At 38.3% G+C, this 16,710-nt stretch overlaps 5 protein-coding genes across 8 annotated transcripts; 3 read left to right on the top strand and 2 right to left on the bottom strand.

The window, feature by feature from the left end:
- Positions 1–45: 45 nt before the first annotated feature.
- EMB3119 (Ribose 5-phosphate isomerase, type A protein) lies at positions 46–1,394 on the top strand. Its single transcript, XM_008220026.2, has one exon. The coding sequence runs from the start codon at positions 248–250 to the stop codon at positions 1,085–1,087; it is 840 nt and encodes a 279-aa protein (XP_008218248.2). The 5' UTR covers positions 46–247; the 3' UTR covers positions 1,088–1,394.
- A 1,529-nt stretch (positions 1,395–2,923) lies between these two features.
- LOC103318622 (uncharacterized) lies at positions 2,924–5,002 on the bottom strand. The gene is made up of 6 exons (XM_008220025.2): positions 4,829–5,002; positions 4,547–4,699; positions 4,334–4,414; positions 4,092–4,223; positions 3,916–3,987; positions 2,924–3,244 (listed from the first exon to the last, which is right to left on the bottom strand). The coding sequence occupies exons 1-6, from the start codon at positions 4,929–4,931 to the stop codon at positions 3,168–3,170; spliced, it is 618 nt and encodes a 205-aa protein (XP_008218247.2). The 5' UTR covers positions 4,932–5,002; the 3' UTR covers positions 2,924–3,167.
- Positions 5,003–6,295: 1,293 nt separating this feature from the next.
- LOC103318621 (copper ion binding protein) lies at positions 6,296–7,302 on the top strand. The gene has a single exon (XM_008220024.2). The coding sequence runs from the start codon at positions 6,396–6,398 to the stop codon at positions 7,149–7,151; it is 756 nt and encodes a 251-aa protein (XP_008218246.2). The 5' UTR covers positions 6,296–6,395; the 3' UTR covers positions 7,152–7,302.
- Positions 7,303–7,794: 492 nt separating this feature from the next.
- LOC103318841 (protein IQ-DOMAIN 19-like) lies at positions 7,795–10,046 on the top strand. Its single transcript, XM_016795120.2, has 4 exons — positions 7,795–8,358; positions 8,484–8,702; positions 9,086–9,676; positions 9,775–10,046. The coding sequence occupies exons 1-4, from the start codon at positions 8,029–8,031 to the stop codon at positions 9,793–9,795; spliced, it is 1,161 nt and encodes a 386-aa protein (XP_016650606.2). The 5' UTR covers positions 7,795–8,028; the 3' UTR covers positions 9,796–10,046.
- A 148-nt stretch (positions 10,047–10,194) lies between these two features.
- NEK2 (NIMA-related kinase 2) lies at positions 10,195–16,112 on the bottom strand. Of its 4 annotated transcripts, none has more exons than XM_008220023.2 (16): positions 15,655–16,112; positions 14,474–14,559; positions 14,283–14,349; positions 13,993–14,058; positions 13,776–13,822; positions 13,617–13,662; positions 13,368–13,448; positions 13,228–13,270; positions 13,097–13,146; positions 12,928–13,009; positions 12,792–12,841; positions 12,499–12,572; positions 12,185–12,236; positions 11,492–11,714; positions 11,274–11,419; positions 10,195–11,106 (listed from the first exon to the last, which is right to left on the bottom strand). In XM_008220023.2, the coding sequence occupies exons 2-16, from the start codon at positions 14,557–14,559 to the stop codon at positions 10,417–10,419; spliced, it is 1,803 nt and encodes a 600-aa protein (XP_008218245.2). In that variant the 5' UTR covers positions 15,655–16,112; the 3' UTR covers positions 10,195–10,416. The 4 variants fall into 4 exon arrangements, with proteins under 4 accessions (XP_008218245.2, XP_088900458.1, XP_008218242.2 ...); XM_089044332.1 differs by having other exon boundaries at positions 14,474–14,584; positions 15,655–16,036; XM_008220020.2 differs by having other exon boundaries at positions 11,274–11,714; positions 15,655–16,108.
- Between the last annotated feature and the right edge of the window lie 598 nt (positions 16,113–16,710).

Raw genomic sequence — 16,710 nt, 5'->3', positions numbered from 1 at the left:
TCAACCAACCAAATAGCAAAGCTACCAACCACCCAACCCGACCCAAAAAAGGTCATATTTTGCATCCAAATCACAAACCTTTGCACAAACAAAAAAAACAGAGCTCACAGAAACTCCAAACCAAACCAACAAGATAGCAAAGCCGAGAAAGATACAAAAACAGAGGGAGCAAAATCCACCTCTTATTCATCTTCAATTCTCATTCTTTCTTCTTCTATCTCCACTCTCTACCCACCCAGAAGCGAAAATGGCTTCCTCCTTATCCCTCCTCTCACCCCACAATGCATCCACCGCCCACCTTCTCCTGCGCACCCCCAAAACCCCTAACCTGCGCTCTTCTTCTTACAGGCCCATGTCCATCAAAGCTCGCACTGTCCCTGCTCTCACTCAAGACGAACTCAAGAAGCTTGCAGCCGATAAGGCCGTCGAATATGTCAAGAGCGGCATGGTCCTCGGCCTCGGCACTGGCTCAACGGCCGCCTTTGTGGTCTCAAAGCTCGGAGAGCTCTTGAAATCTGGTGAATTGCAGAACATAGTTGGAGTTCCAACTTCAAAACGCACGGAGGATCAAGCTCGCCAATTGGGTATCCCTCTTTCGGTTCTCGATGATCACCCCAAGATCGATTTGGCCATAGATGGTGCAGATGAGGTCGACCCAAATCTTGACTTGGTTAAAGGGCGTGGTGGGGCTTTGCTGAGAGAGAAAATGGTGGAGGCTGCTTCAGATAAGTTTGTTGTGGTGGCTGATGAGACCAAGTTGGTGACTGGCCTTGGAGGAAGTGGACTGGCAATGCCTGTGGAGGTTGTACAGTTTTGCTGGAAATATAACTTGGTGAGGCTTCAGGAGTTGTTTAATGAAGAAGGGGTTGAAGCAAAGTTGAGGTTGGATGGTGATGGAAAGCCTTATATCACTGATAACTTCAATTACATTGTAGATTTGTATTTCAAGAGTCCCATTAAAGATGGGCCGGCTGCCGGGAAGGAGATTTCGAAATTTGAAGGGGTTGTGGAACATGGGTTGTTCTTGGATATGGCGACCGCGGTCATCATTGCAGGCAAGGATGGAGTGGATGTTAAGACCAAGTGATTCTCTTTTTCACTTTTTTTCTGGTGATGGTGAGTATTGGAATCTCCATTTGTACTCTGCTTTTCATATTCACGGAGGTTCCTTTATTTGCTGCTTGTTCAATATTTATTGGTGAAATCTAGCTTCTTTGGTGTAACTCCTAGATTGGTGATATGGGTAATTGTTAAAAGTTTTGTATTTGATGCTCTTGTTGTTTGTTGAGCATCTTGTTTTGGATCATTAGCATAGGAATAATATTAAAGATGGAAATGCGAAATGCGAAATAATTGGAAATGAATTGCCTTTAAGCTTCTTCGATTTTTCGTCACACTGTTAGACCTGATTATTGCCTTTGCTCACGTTTTTTGAAATAAAATTGCCTTATCGGATTGTTGGATTCTTGTTTCTGGTCATTTGTGAGGGGAGTGAACTGAAGTATTGATCATTGAACAACTTATGCTTTAGTAGTTGAGGGTTCTGTTGTATCCTATATGATGCATGTGGCCGTCTATTTGCAAGGGAATGTTAAGGTTAGCAAATATCTGGAGGAAAATGCTCTAGGTAGGACGTATATATACGTTATCATCTCAATGGTACACCTGTACTTCATGCTTGAATTACTCTGGAATCAGTTAATCATCTTGGATCATCAATTAGTAAACTTCTAGTTCTAGATGATATGGTGAGTAAACTGCTGTCTTGTGAGAGTTCAGAGCACGTGTGCCTGCCTTACTGTTCGATCTATAGCCTAGATAGGGTTTCGGAATCATGATTGTCAATTATCAGAATCATTGAATTATATGATAAAAGTAGGGTTCCTTTTACCTTTTACCTTTTTCCTTTTTCCTTTTTCCTTGTTTCTTGTTGAAAAAGTATAGTCAGAAGGGACTGAACATCATCCAATCAGAAGAAAATGTAAAAAACTGTTAGTGTTACAAATGAACAGATTCCAAGTCATGTTTTTGTTATGCACTTCAAGCCTAATTCGTACAGTAACTGTAATATGATTTTGGTTGCAACCCTAAGTGGAATTTTAACTTGATCATGTTTTTAGTTGTCTTTTCCTTTTTATGTTGATGGCATCAGTTTTAGTTGTTTTGCGAGGGTGAGTTTGATCAAATTGTAAAAGCTTTTCCATTGTAATGGAAGTTTTTTTTCAATGAAAAACTGATTTGCTTATAACTCTGAGTTGTTAATCCTTGTTGAAAAATTTGTTTCTACCTAGTTTTTGTAGGAACCACCATTTCAGTGTAGGTAGAAAGCCATAAGATACTTGTAGAAAGTCTGAGGAAGTTTGATTAGTGGCAACTCTTTCCCCTGAAGTTATCTGAATCTTGTTATTGTGTTTAACTTACTTTCCTTGAATTCAAAGGGCAAAACAGAGAAAAATAAAGCCTGCTCTGTTAGTGATAGATGATCCATATAATTAATGTAAGAGTAACAATCTTTCTATATTTTATAATGTGTGTGGAAGCAAAATATCTCCTCCTAGGTCAAATAATTAAGCCAATTAATTTGGGAATTATTTGACGTAATTGGGAGTTACCTAAATTAATTGGGAGGTTATTTGATTTAAATTGGATGTATTTGATTCTTGCCTTAATTAGGGATTTGATTTAAATCAAATCCCTAAGTACACCAACCTCGCCAAATTAGGAAGAATAATTCCTTTCCATCACAAACCCTAGCCACCATATTCTCTCTCTCTCTCACACAAGGCTCCGGCCACCCGGTTTTCCTACAAACACCCTACCTAACTTAGGCATCGGAGGGCCTTTGGCCAACACCCCCGGATGTGGTACTTTTACTTCAATTTGTTTTGCAGGAAGAAAGAGAAGCGAAGAAGACGAAGGAATCTTAGGCGAATATTCTTGTGGGGTGAAAATCGCTCCCACAATGTGAAATATATCATATATGACAGTCATCGATGTTGACTATGTTTCGGGTTATACAAACTAACTTTATACAGAATGATGAACTATGGAAAAATCAAGGAATGTTACACCAACTCGAAATTAATCTGAAGTATATCAAATTCATGTATGATGAAGCTATAGAACAAACAAATAGAAAGCTCAATCTCATGACAGCACTTTCCACCCTACTTCCACAGAATCATACCCACATAGACCATAGCCATAGTCATCAACTGCAACTTTCCTGGCAAAAACGAGGTAGCTGGAAAACAAGAGGAAAAAAGAAAACCATTAGTATATAGTGTGCAAGCCATGGTTGAATAGCAAATTGAATAGCCTTTGCTTCTTTAAAATACTGGGATGTTGTCTTAGTCGCATGACGTTTTCCTTTCAGACATCAGCAAAATGTAAAATTCAATTGCCTTGAATATAGCCAAACGGGAGGTAAGTTTTGCTCTTTTTAGTCTATGTCATCAAGCTATATTCAGACAATGAATGAGAGCTAAAATCATATGGTGCCTTTTTTAAGTCAATTACGTAGAGATGTGAACTTTTGAAACCTCTAGTGCCTTGACTAAGTCTTAATCCTTAAAACCAAAAAAGTTATCAAAGTATACTAATTCAAAGATTAATATTTTTTTTAGAAAAAAAGATGATGGTTTTAACCTACCTAAACCATTTAGATATTGAAATAAGATTAGTATAAACCAATACAAGAAGACACTATGAAACTTTTATTTCTTTATTCTAATTGTTCTTGAACAGGTATCATCCTACCCCGATGATCGTTGTATCCAGGTCTGGTACCGTCTCTTAATTAATTAGTATACAGGAGTGCCGTTCGTTCAGATTGAATTTAAACTGTGATTATCTAAGTAATAATAAGAAATAAAGAGCAGATAGATATTGGTGTTTTCTGGACAGCAATCTCACCTTGATTATTGTCTGTAGAAGTTGATTTAGCAACCGTAATTCCAAGGCTTTTACAGTCGGGTTGAAGTGTGCCTGAAAGATGAAAAAAAAATTCATTGCCCCAATTAGTTTCTACAACTTCTTGTTTGTTATATATTTATTTCAACCAGAGAGAGGACAAGTGAGTGTGTTCTTACATTCATTGTAGCAAGGGAATGCTGAGACATTAAGAAGATTGGAGAAGCCTGATTTGCATTCACAGATAGGTGTATGTGCATATGTTTCGTTCTTTACACAGTTACCTTCTCCACAGTAAACCCAGTAGCAAGCTATATATATTAAACCACAGAAAGGAAAAAAATCATATATTAATAAAAGAATCACAAGTAATAATGAGAATCAATGGACATGGTGATTGAGGTGGTTTGATGGTAATTACGGTCAAAGGCCGACAAGTTGCGTGGAATTTCTTTAGCAGGAACTGGAGGTGGAGCTGGCTGGCAGCTGTAGTCAAGTGTACCTGCAAAAACATGAAAAATGAAAACGATGAAATGTATGTCACATAATTTTCCCAACTTCTGTATGCATCCTGCAAAACAGGATCCAGCTCCGCTGGGGAAGTTTTTATTTGAGAGGAAGAGAGAGAGCTTACAGTTGGGAATCACACAGGGGAGAAACTTAAGGTCATCGTCTCCGTCACGGGTTCGCTTCCAACCAGCCTCACACTCGCAGGTGAAGCCTAATGGATCCTCTACATCAAATTTGCAGGCTCCCCGTCCACACTCCACTTGTTTGCACACCTCATCTGCAACAACAACAGCATGTATAAGAAGACAGAAACCAGACAATAATGTTTACATAAGTAGAGAGAGAGAGAGAGAGAGAGAGAGAGAGAGAGAGAGATAGAGAGATAGAGAGAGGATGAAGTAGCTACCGGCAATAGAAGGAGCTATGTTGTCCCAGTCGAAGGCCAAAGCAGCCATGGGTAGCACCACCAGAAGGGCAGCAAAAAAGGCGATGTATTTAGAGAAAGCCATTTGTTTTGTTTGAGTCTTTGCAGAGAGAGAGAGAGAGAGAGGGAGAGGTTTTATGTTGGTTGCTGTTTCTAATGGTGTTGGGGTGTTTATATATGTAGTTTGAAATGAAAGATGCTGAAGATTTCTTTTCTTAGTACACAAACAAAGATAAAAAATAATAAATAGAAAATCAACACGCTTATTTGGAGGAGCTTAATATAAAGTCTAAAATGTGAGAGAAGGTTCTGAATTTCTGATGCTGGCCTGATTCTGTCCACTGAAAGAAGGTTCCATAACTAATGAACGTGAAGGGCTTGTCATTGTGGAGTGGACATTGCCCATCGTTGCTGTTCACGTTATAAAATTCAGTACAATCTAATCTCTCTGGGTCCACCAAGAGTGCCAAAGTCAACAATATGCTACGTTGCTACTAGAAGAAGAAATTTGCCCATTGTTGCTGAGTCTAAATTCCACAAAGTGTGCAAACTTCAAACTATAATATTTTATTCTAGAAGAGTGACACGAGAAAATGAGAACCATTGAGCTTCCACAAAGTCAACATTTCGCCTTCATAATTATCTTCATTTCGGAGTGGGTGGTTGAAAATTATACAACCAAAATAAAGGCAGCGTTGAGTTTTAAAAACTATCTTCCGTATTATTTAATGATGTTTAGTTACATGCAACTCATGCTCATGATCATGATCCTTCACCACATCTACAGTATTTGTCTAAGAAGGTTGGCTTGCGAGCAGAAGAAAACATTCACAAGATGACGAAATCCCAAGTCAAACACCCATAAATTATAGGGAGTTTCACTAAAACACCCAAAATGGGGGTTGAAATTATAAAAAAACCCAAGCACTATTTAAACATATAAACACACCCAAAACCCATCATTACACACACTCAAAACCCATTTATAAACACACCCAAAAAGTTGACTTTTGAGTTGATTTTGGGTGTGTTTCTATGTTTAAATAGTGCTTGGGTTTTTTTATAAATACATGTCTAGGATTGGGTTTATTTATAAATTTATATAAATATTATAAACCAAACCAAACCACTTGGTTGATATGCTCATTATTAGATTTTAATGTTTTTAAATTCAATAACATGCTTATGCTAATTGCTAATTACCAAGTTATAATTTTGTGCTAAACCCACTTTTGGCAGAAAAACTAGTATGAAACGGGACAAGTTATCACATGTAACATGTCGTGATTGGCCTGATATACAAGTTTAACACAAGTGTTTCTCCACTTTTGGGCTCAAATGTGAGGCCCACTTAGAGAAGGTCGCGCACCCAAGCAGGCCAAGCCCAAATGGAGCCCACACATATTTTAAGCCGCAAGCCCAAGAACGCCCTTTTAGCATTTCTCATTCCGTCTTCATCTTCTTTCTCAGACCTCAGCCCCTCTCTGGTCAGCAGTCACTTCTCTGCGAAACCCTAACACAGCTAATCAGCTCAGTTCCGATTCAGAAGATGATACGCATCTTTAAGAATAAACCGCTGAGGCCATTGAATGAGTCTCCTTCAAGCTACAACTTCCTTCAGAGATGCTCTGTGAGTGGGACCGCAAAGGGTAAATCGAAGACGAAAACTGCACTACCATTGAAGCGGTCAAAGATAACTGTAAAGAAAGGCACTGCAGAACCTGCTTCTAAAGGTGGAGGTGGAGGAGGTAAAGGACAATCTCACAGAGATCGGGTCGAAAAGTTCTACGATCAATGCTTGAATGCCCCCACCCCTGTTAGGTGGTTAACGCCAGAACAGAGAGAACGCGAGATTCAGCGAGCTAAGTTGGGGCTTATTAGCAAAGAGCGGCAGCGAGAGATTGAGATGCTGAAGATAGGCAAGGAGAAATTGGGCATCCCAGAAAAGCCAACGATTCTTGGAACGCCCGGCTTGGATTTGATATCGCTGGGTTTGGTTGATGCGGAGAAGTTACCGAAATATAACCTCACTGTTGAAGATGGCCGGAGGCTTGCCAAGGAGTACAGTAGGGTTTTGATGAGGCGGCACAGGGCAAGGCAGGCGGCGGAGTCCACGCTGTTGAGGTTGAAGAAGGAGGCGATTGAGGCATTGCCTGAGCATTTGAAGGCAGCAGCCTTGGTGCCGGATCTTTCTAAATTCCCAGCAAATCGGTTCATGGCAACTCTGACGCCTCCCATTGAAGGCTACATTGAGAAGGTTAAGGAGGCAGCTAGGAAGAGCTCTGAGAAGGGGAAGCTCAGATGAAGAATTGATGCAGTGTTGCTGAATTAGATTAGTGCTTGTGTTTTGGTTATTAGCAATAATCTGAGTTTGGTTTTGGCAACTGAACGTGGGCTAAATTTTGTATTTTGAACCAAAATTGTTGAGCTTTACATGTTTTCATTTCATGGTTTCATGGTTTATGTTTCCCTGATATTTAGATGATTTAAACAAATTACTGAAGTAAAAATGAATTGGATTTTTGTAAGTTTATAAAATATGTGCTTGGTTTTCAATTTTAGACTGGAAACATCCAGTTGAGCATAAAACCCAAGAGTAAAAAGAGGTACTCGTGCATCCGAGGTCCTATGTTCTAATATCATTTATGTCAAAAATGAAAAATATGCAAAAGCGAAAAATATGTGTGGATGTCTTGAGAGAAATAATGAAGCAAAGGTTGAGCAGTTTAGTTACTGCGGCCAATAACAGGAAGAATTACAGGACCAGGAAATATGGATTTTTGTAGATGCAGTTTGATTTAATTGGTGCACCAAGGTGAAACACAGCTACCCCTTGATTGCCAGGTGCAGCCTCCTAAGGAAATCAAAATTCTAGCAGTTGAAAAGTTTTTTTTACCCAAGGAGGAGTCGTCTTTGCCTATCTATATGACGGTGGCAAATGGCTTTATCAGAGAAACCTATGCAGGCCAAAGTCATTAAATTAATGGCATCAGACGACCAAACCAGGTAAGTACTTGAGAGAAAAAGCCATGCATACTGATAGAGTAACAGATTTTAATATATCAAGTATCCATACAAAGTCAACCAACCAAGATTAAACAGTAAGATCATCAGAGTCTATATATGTAAGGAGCAACTCTGTAATTCTTCAGCATAGAGCGGAATTTTAGTGACAATTAAAGATGGGAAAGGCAAGCAAATGGATTATGAACTTTCTGGTAGGAAAGCAGGAAAAAAAGATTAACCAAACCGATGTTTCGATTTCGACTGAGCATCCTTCTACTGCTACCAAGCCAGGGACACCGAAAGTGAAGCGAAGATGGAGCTTTGGAAGGTTAGCAGGCAAGGAGGCATGCCACAGGCCCTCCAAATCTGTTGATTCAATTGACACCACTATATTGCCTTTGCCTTTGAAGGCTCAGCAGAATCATGCCTTGACATTGGCTGTGCTACCAAGAGATGTTGAGGATGCTGCTGCCACAAAGATTCAAGCTGCCTTCCGTTCTCATTTGGTACAAATTTCCATCCAAAACATTAAAGATTAATTATTAATCTTAATTAACAACATAGATTTAAGCAAGATGGGGCAGTCTAAATCTATTTATTTTACATGATCATTTTGCTTATTTTGTTTCAGGCAAGGAAGGCTTTACATGCCTTGAAGGGTCTTGTTAAGTTACAAGCACTCATAAGAGGTCACATCGTGAGGAAACAAACAACTGCTACTATAATGCAGATGCATGCGTTGATGGCAATCCAGGTTAGAGCTCGGTTTAAGAGAATTCAGATGGCAGAGGAAGCACAGCAAGCTAATAAAAAGCAATTGACCATTCAAAGAGACCATGGGGTGCATAGGGTAAGTCTCCTCCTTCAGTCTGAAATATATCTGCCATATTCATGCTATCTGTGCTAGTTTTTAATTTGGGAAGTGACTTCAGAATTTTGGTTTGCATTGCTTTGTTCCTTTTGGTTCTTGGGAAGAAGACTTACACAGAAACCAAACTCTTCCAAATCGAATTGATGCTTATTCTGATATCTGTGATTCAAAATTTCCAATACAACATAAACCCAATTGAGCCTGGTACAAATACTCAACATAAATTTCCCACCATTTTCTGATCAACCAAACATGAAGTGAGGGCCCTAAACTTGTCAGGCTCTGGCTGCCCCCCATACCAAGAAGGTTGCATATGATTGAAATTTTAAATTCTAACTTAGAATACGACCTTCTTTATGCAGAAGACAATGGACTTGAATTCCAATGATGTTCAAAGAGTTTCGAAAAGCACAAGCGCCCACCTTAATCATTTACAAGCTGGGAAGCTTGAGCATGGCCACACAACATTCTATTCGGACCGTCTTTCCACCTCAAAGCGACATCAATACGAGGACTCCTTTCCAATAGCAAATAGTCCCTGGAACTATCCTGCAGCATCTAAACCAAAACCAACAAGACACCCTTTCACTTTTCAACAGCAGGATTATGGAGACCCTGCGTGTTATGACTACACATTCAAGCCAAATTACATGACCAACACGAAATCTTCGAAGGCAAAAGTCAGGTCACAGAGTGAGCCAAAGCAACGGCCGGAAGGGAGCACAAAGCACAAAACCAAGCATACAGAATCATGGGATGCAACGGATGGTCCTATGGAGGATCAAGTTCTGAAACGTTCGTCTTCACAGTTCAAACCCAGTGGTCATAAAAACCATGATCCCTGGTTTGTTAAGCTCTACAAGTCAAGACGGTTGTTTGAGGACAACAAGCACGCCATCGTTGGCCCAAGCACTGGTCATTCCAATTATAATGAATCTCTGGCTGCATATGAGGTAAAAATATAGTTCAATGAACTAAATTGTTCAGGTTTATATTCGTAAGTTTTGCCTTTCTCATGATTGTCTAATTTTATTGAATTGTTTGATTGCAGCCCCATGTGAATTTGTACTAGCAGCTCCTCGCTCATCAGTTTTAAGTTGGGAAAAAGAAATGGATACTGAAGAGTTCTTACAGACACCTATGGCATGCATTGCACTACTGAAATGAACTTTCCAAAGAAATATTCTAATAACTAATTATACTTGTTTATGAGTTCAGTGCCATTTCAGGACGAAAATTATACCAAGTAACCATCATTTGAAAATTTGGAACCATTTCTTTTAATCTGTTAATATGTGAAGGTTTTCTCCTATCATGAATTCATACCACTTGTTACTTCCAGTACTTATGTTTACCTTTTGTTGTTCTTTTTTTCTTTTCGGTTATTTCGGATCCCAGTTGTATTAAACGCAAACCAAGAACACAGAAAAATAAAAAACAAAAACAAGCAGAGAGAGATTATATGCTCAGATTGATGTTACGCAATATTGAGAAATATTCTATTAACCCATCACAGTTTCAAACTAAGTTGAATCGAAGGTGATAACCATTCCTCTTCTCAGATCATGACCTGCAAAATCAGTATCTACCTAGGTGCCTAATTCCTTCTTGAGAAGAATGATTACAGAAACTCGTAAACTACAAAAAATATTGGAGTCTGAAATATATTACACGTGTTAACTGCTCATTGGAATTAATCATCCTGCTTGACAGTATTTTCCTTGATGCTCTTAGTCAGCCAAATAGCAGTTTCCCTAGGGGAGACCTTACCAGGCCCAAAAGGCTTCAGCAACACCCCAAGCTCATCATATCTTTGATGTTGGAGTAACCTTGCACTAAATTCAAGCAGCCCTTCTAAAGCTTCAGCCCTTTGCTGGAATGATTTGGTGTCAAACCGCCTGCGACGTGTGTCTGATGATGTCCGGCTTGACGCTCCAGCAGTCGCATTTTGATCAGAACATTCATCACTTTGATTGTCTCGTTCAGCTTGGAACATGCTGGATTGAATTCCCTGCCACGCACCAGCGAAACTAAGTTTGCGAGACGCTCTGTCACATGTCTGAACTGTACATTTGTCCTTCATGATTGAATGGTCATCAGATTGCGGGGAACCAGACGAGCCTTGCACAGAGTGTGATGAAGTTCTTCTATGGATAGGCAAAAACTGTTCTTCATATAATTGTTCTTCATATGAGGCTAATGGAAATTCAGCTATTCTGTCAATTCGAGGGGAATTGACAGAAACGTCAGGAGATTTAATAAAGTGAAGAAAACCAATATTGGGCCGGAAGGGGGATTGGTGAGTTGCAGCACTTGTTGGTAATGGCAATGATGCTCTGCGAGTTGTACTTACTGCCTTTTTGGAAGTGCATGAAACAGGAAGCTGGAATAACAAATTTATAAACTCAAACTTTACCAAAAATAGCCATTCAGAAACTAAAGATTTTGCAAAGTGTGACTTGCCCATTAAATAGCGCTACTATGCAAGCTAAAGTTGCATGTGCATGGTGAAGAGAGAGAGCGAGAGAGAGAGAAAGATAGATATCTTACCGATGAGCGATTCTTTGGCTCCATCCATCTCTTGGGAGTAGCCGAAGCTTTGGCTGGAGCTCGAGTCTTAACAATATTTGAAGTTTTGGAAGCAATTGGCTGCTTGGATATGGCTGCTTTTCTAAAGGTTCTACCAGCAGACAGTCCTGCCAATTGTTGTTTCAGATAATTTGGCTTGTCATGCATTTCTTGGATAGAGCACAGTGAATCTTGCTCACCTCCAGATATACTAGGATTCAAAGTCCTATCATTGCTTAATGTATGCCGCTTATCCTGGTATGTGAAGAAACGAGCATCTTCTGGCTCTGCGAATCTTGTTTTCTTCAAATAACTGGGATCAGGCCAATTTACTGCTAAATTTCCATGTCTGGGGATATTGATTTTGAGATGAACTTTGTGAACATAAGGCTGAAGGAGTGGATGAGCAAGCAGCTCTGCAGCCTGCCACAAGCAAAAACACTTCAAATGAGATGAGAAGGTAAAAGCTGGGGACTGTCACAATTTGTACGAACTATGATTTAAAGGAATCAAACTTACCTGAAGGATATTGCATTTGCATACAGATTATATGAAACCAAAGGATTCCAGGGAACACTGGATTGATAATATGTATTCCATAGGTTTTGGATGCAATGCATTTGAGTTCATAAATTTTAAAATTACAAAACTATATAGCCAATCAAATAGAGCAGACAGCAAGGTGATGAACCATTCATGTCATGGAAAAATATGGCAAAAGCATTGTACCAGCTTGTGGCGCATCGTAATGAGATATGTTAGATATGGTGAGGAAGAGAACAATTTTGCACAGTGAATTCATAATTAATTTTGTAAAATCTATCATGTTTGACTATTATCTTACGGTGGGTTTATTCACATACGTTTTTACACTAGAGGAGAAGTATACATACACTTGGCCTGAGTTCTGGGTTTTTCCGAAGCATGCTTTTAATAAGGCCTCGGCTGAAAATAGAAATAAGGAAAATGATTAGATAAACAATATTCACCTATTAAAAGCCGACTTAATCACATCCACCTAGAAAAACGTGGTAATAAAAACCAGGCTATTGAAGCATCTGTTATGTTTGTTACTTGCACTTATCCTTACACAATTCTAAATGTCCCGCAAAGGTATGTCCATAATCCTATGCAGTGAGGAAGGCAGCTAAACATGCACTTGACATTAAATAGCCACCAAAAACCAAACATAGATGAGATAACTTACAATGCAGCAGAGTACTTTGTGGGAAGGGGAGCAACTATGGACCTGTTAATTTTGTTAATCAGTGCTTGTATATCCTGTTAAAGAAACAGGAAATAAGTACACAAGAAAAAAAGAATCATGTGAAAGAAAAGTCTGCATACATGATCTAATATAAGATACTAATCTATCTATATATATGCAGTTAAGGAAACAGTCTATAAATAAAACCAAAAAACAGATGGAGTAAACACACACAAAAGAGGCAAAGCAATGTATCTCTAGATATCTGTAATATAAGAGTTCAAAAAACTCACAAATGCTTTAAATGCGGCCTTATGAGAAGTCATTTCATAGATGCAGCATCCTGGACAAAAAATATTCAGTACAATACATATTGCAGCTAAAGAGAAAGAATCAAGGCCAAAAAATTTCCATATACAAAGTGCTTACCCAAAGACCAAATATCTGATTTTGAACCATAAGGTATATCCGCAAGAAGCTCAGGACACATATAGCTAGGAGTTCCCACAACCTGAATCAAGAGATAATGATGCTTACTACAGATAGCTTCAAGACATTGTGAATAATTGAATTTCGGAGAAGGATCATAGTTACTTACTGAAGAGGCAAGATCATCTGAAGTCAACATTTTGGCAAGTCCAAAGTCACCTGCTCCCACGTTGATCAATTGTTGTCAGAAAAATTACACTCCTCTTATGGAGAACTATAGAAGATTATAGGATCACTTACCAAGACGTATATCTTGATCTTTTGTCAAGAATATATTAGAACACTGAAACGATCATGGTACACTATCAGTACAAAATAGCTTAAGACATTTTGAAAGAACATAGCAACACCATCTTTACTGGAAGAAATATGTCACTAACCTTGACATCACGATGAAGAATATGATTCAAGTGCAAATAGTCGAGCGCCATTAGAAGTTGAACAAGCCACTTACAGAGCTTCTGATAAAAGTTAATTGCCATGACTTAGATGTAGAGAAGCCAAAATTACAGTTATCTAATGCATAAAAGTGACTACTGTAGTACCGTGCAAGGAATGTGTATATATGAAAAAACTTTCTGCAAGAGGAGAAAACAAAGACAAACACAAGAATCAAAATAACTTCGAACCTCTTCAGGGAAAAGAAGACCATTGGCTTTTTTTATAGCTTCTGCCCTGTACCACAGAGAAAAGTAGCATAAGTGGCCAATAACATGCAAGGCTTCAAGTAGAAGCAGATGAATCCACATATATAAAAAATCAGAATTTCAGCACAACAGAAAACTTACATGTCTCCTCCTGCGCAATAACCTATAATAATGCACACATAGCAACCCTGAGAACAAGGGAAGAACCAATATTACACAGTGACACAGATGCTTATTGCCAAACAATCAATTATACACTGACAATTTGACAAAGTAATCCATAGATTAAATATGCCCACAATTTACTTAATTGCCATCGATACACAGTTACACAAGATATAGTTGCAAAAAAATGTACCTTTTCCACCCAAGAATCCTTGTACTCCACAATAAATGGATTTCGTAATTTAGAAATGAGCTCCATCTACACAAAAACGGAAAACTGTCAATCTGGAGATATCCAATATACATAGCCTTCTGCATATCCATTACTTGTGTTCTTTCCATTTTTGCTTTAAGTCCTCTAGAAAATTAATTTAATATAGTGTATATGGAAGATTATCAGTTAAGGCCCATAATAATGGAATATTAACAGCACACAAAAGTAACGCATTAGTTCCATGAGACAATCATCAATAAAGATACTACCTCCTGGTGCGCAGATCTCCGTGATCTATCAGTCTGGCGAGCAAGCCGAATCTTTTTCAACACATACCTTTATATATCAAAGAGTAAAATTAAGACCCATTCTCAAAATCTGCATGATGATATCATAAGGAATACTTGACCAGCGGATGGCCCCAGGGGAAGAAAAAAGGAAAAGTTAATTCCAGTCTTACTTTTTCTTTTCATGCTTATGCCTGACAAGAAGTGCAGAACCGAAAGCCCCTTTCCCAATTTGCTCTAGAACTTCATATTGCTCCATCTGATTGACTCAAAATTTATGTTTTCTAAGTAAAGAACAAAATGGTTTTAATCTCAAAGACATTCACAATAGCACAAACAATTCTTTTCAATTCTCAGAATGTACTTTAAACTTGAAAGCAACGTAGCAAAGTAGCAGCAAGAGAAAGCTATATCATATGTGAAGTTACTCAAGACTTGCATAGCTCAGAGACAAGCATTTCTTTTGTTCTTGAGAAACAAACAAAGAAAATGCAAGGAACAATACTACATTTTCACTCAAGAAAATTGATTAACTCTTGAAAGTAAGAAATAAATGAAATAAAAAACAATAGAAAACAATGAACCCACATAAAATAAATCTAAATGAAGACTTTGGTTCTTGAGAGAAATAAGCTATAGTCTACATTACCACAATGCAAGATAAATTTGATCTACCATCCTGTAACGCCCTTTGACTTCACCAAATACAAAAAGTCAAGTCAACAACCCAGAATTTTGTTTTCACGAAAGTCCAGTTCTTTATTTTCGAAATCCAATGTGGAAAAAAGCATATGAAAATACATAAACATTTTAGAAAGAGCAGTAAAAAATTGAAGTTCGTGTTAAAATCCGCTCAGCCAAAGGGTCAGTTTTAGGCTCAAATGCGCAAGCCTTCGTTTTTCCAGATCCCAATAGTAAGGAAAACTAAAAAAACTATGCAATGTACAGTATAATTGGCCTTGCTTTCCCACATTTATTTCACGACCAAACAAGGTAACATGTACGGGGAAAAGTAAGTACAAAGATAGAGCACAAAACAAAAATATCCAATTAAAACACTCAGTAGCCACATATCAAATACCTAAAAAGATTTAGATGAAGAATCTGAAGAGAGACAGCAGAAAATGTATTTTAGAAGAACAAAAGAAGTTATCTTCCTGCACTATGCACATAAATGTATATCGTAGTTAAAATTAACAGAGAAAAACAGAGCGAAAGAGGATTTAAAATTAAGCGAGTTGCTTCTCAGAAAATGGCAAATGCACCTGAAAACTAAACCCAAGTCAAAAATTTGAACTTGGATGCCGAGAGAATAAAAGTCAGCAAATTTCACACACAGAGAGATTGGGAAGACCTGAATGTAGAGTGAGTAAGTCGGATCGAAGAGAGATCACATTCACAATGCAGGTGAGAGAGGAGACATTGGGAGCAGGAGATAATGAGCTGAAAACGACACCGCTACTGGACAAGTAGAGTACAAAGCAGCAGAAGCAGAAGAAGAAGCTGCAGAGGAAGTTGCAGTAGCTCTTTCCCCCATTCGGCCATTTGGGCTTTTTCTTCTGCGCCTTTTACTCTCAGCTCTAACTTCTCAAGAGACAAAACTGTCAAGTTCTTAGAGAGAGAAAGAGATGGAGATTAACATTTATACAAACCATAATAAATAAACCCATAAATCCTAGAGAGAGACAGATTCATCTTATTATATCCTAAGCATAGAAAATTATGATTTTCTATTTAAGACTTGAGAGAGAAAGATGATGGGTCAAATGGGAAAATGATGGAGTGATTTTTGTGAAAAGGAGAGAAGTGAGTGAGAGTAAACTCTGCTCCTATACATGGCATGGCACTGAGACACTGACAAACAAGGGGTGGGGAGCCTGTGAGGATGGACTTGGTCCCACTGATTTTGTCACAGCTTTGTTGAATATTGGAGACTTTTTATTTACTTAAAATCTTATATGATGGATTAAAAACTTCAAAATACATTTGTATCTATTCAATTTTCATGCCATTTTATATGGTTTTACCAGGTTTAATACTAGGAAGGAGGCTTGTAACTTAAGAGAATATACCAAAATTTAACTTAACTGTTAATTACAAATACGAGTTAGATCAATTAATTAAGGTAGTGTGTTCGCCTCTTTGCGTCGGAGTCCCTCTCCTTTCCTCCTCAATTGTTTTAGTTTTAGACATAGTTATGGCAATCACGAGCAAAATTTCATGTGAACCACTTATGCCAGCAGATACAAATAGATGACTTCTTCTATAGGGAAGAGATTAATAGAAAATATAAATATTATGCCCAAAGAAAAAGCGAAAATTAACTCATATAATTTTTTAATATTATTTATGATGTGTTTTTTTATGGGATGCAAGAAGACCGACCCGACCAAGAGAAGCATCGTGGGGC

The sequence above is a fragment of the Prunus mume genome, linkage group LG1 (assembly GCF_029339155.1).
Source record: "Prunus mume cultivar Tortuosa linkage group LG1, ASM2933915v1, whole genome shotgun sequence".
In the NCBI taxonomy this organism is placed as follows: Eukaryota; Viridiplantae; Streptophyta; class Magnoliopsida; order Rosales; family Rosaceae; genus Prunus; species Prunus mume.
The sequence above is the reverse complement of the archived record's forward strand: the minus strand, read 5'-3'. Positions and strand labels throughout refer to the sequence as shown.

Coding starts and splice junctions, on each gene's coding strand:
- EMB3119 (XM_008220026.2), top strand. CDS start 248: ATGGCTTCCTCCTTATCCCTCCTCTCACCCCACAATGCATCCACCGCC.
- LOC103318622 (XM_008220025.2), bottom strand. CDS start 4,931: ATGGCTTTCTCTAAATACATCGCCTTTTTTGCTGCCCTTCTGGTGGTG. Junction 4,700..4,828: donor CATAGCTCCTTCTATTGCCG/GTAGCTACTTCA, acceptor TTGTTGTTGCAG/ATGAGGTGTGCAAACAAGTG. Junction 4,415..4,546: donor CCCCTGTGTGATTCCCAACT/GTAAGCTCTCTC, acceptor ATGTTTTTGCAG/GTACACTTGACTACAGCTGC.
- LOC103318621 (XM_008220024.2), top strand. CDS start 6,396: ATGATACGCATCTTTAAGAATAAACCGCTGAGGCCATTGAATGAGTCT.
- LOC103318841 (XM_016795120.2), top strand. CDS start 8,029: ATGGGAAAGGCAAGCAAATGGATTATGAACTTTCTGGTAGGAAAGCAG. Junction 8,359..8,483: donor CTGCCTTCCGTTCTCATTTG/GTACAAATTTCC, acceptor ATTTTGTTTCAG/GCAAGGAAGGCTTTACATGC. Junction 8,703..9,085: donor GAGACCATGGGGTGCATAGG/GTAAGTCTCCTC, acceptor TTCTTTATGCAG/AAGACAATGGACTTGAATTC.
- NEK2 (XM_008220020.2), bottom strand. CDS start 14,559: ATGGAGCAATATGAAGTTCTAGAGCAAATTGGGAAAGGGGCTTTCGGT. Junction 13,449..13,616: donor GTCTTCTTTTCCCTGAAGAG/GTTCGAAGTTAT, acceptor AACTTTTATCAG/AAGCTCTGTAAGTGGCTTGT. Junction 11,715..12,184: donor ACCCAGAACTCAGGCCAAGT/GTATGTATACTT, acceptor TGCTTGTGGCAG/GCTGCAGAGCTGCTTGCTCA.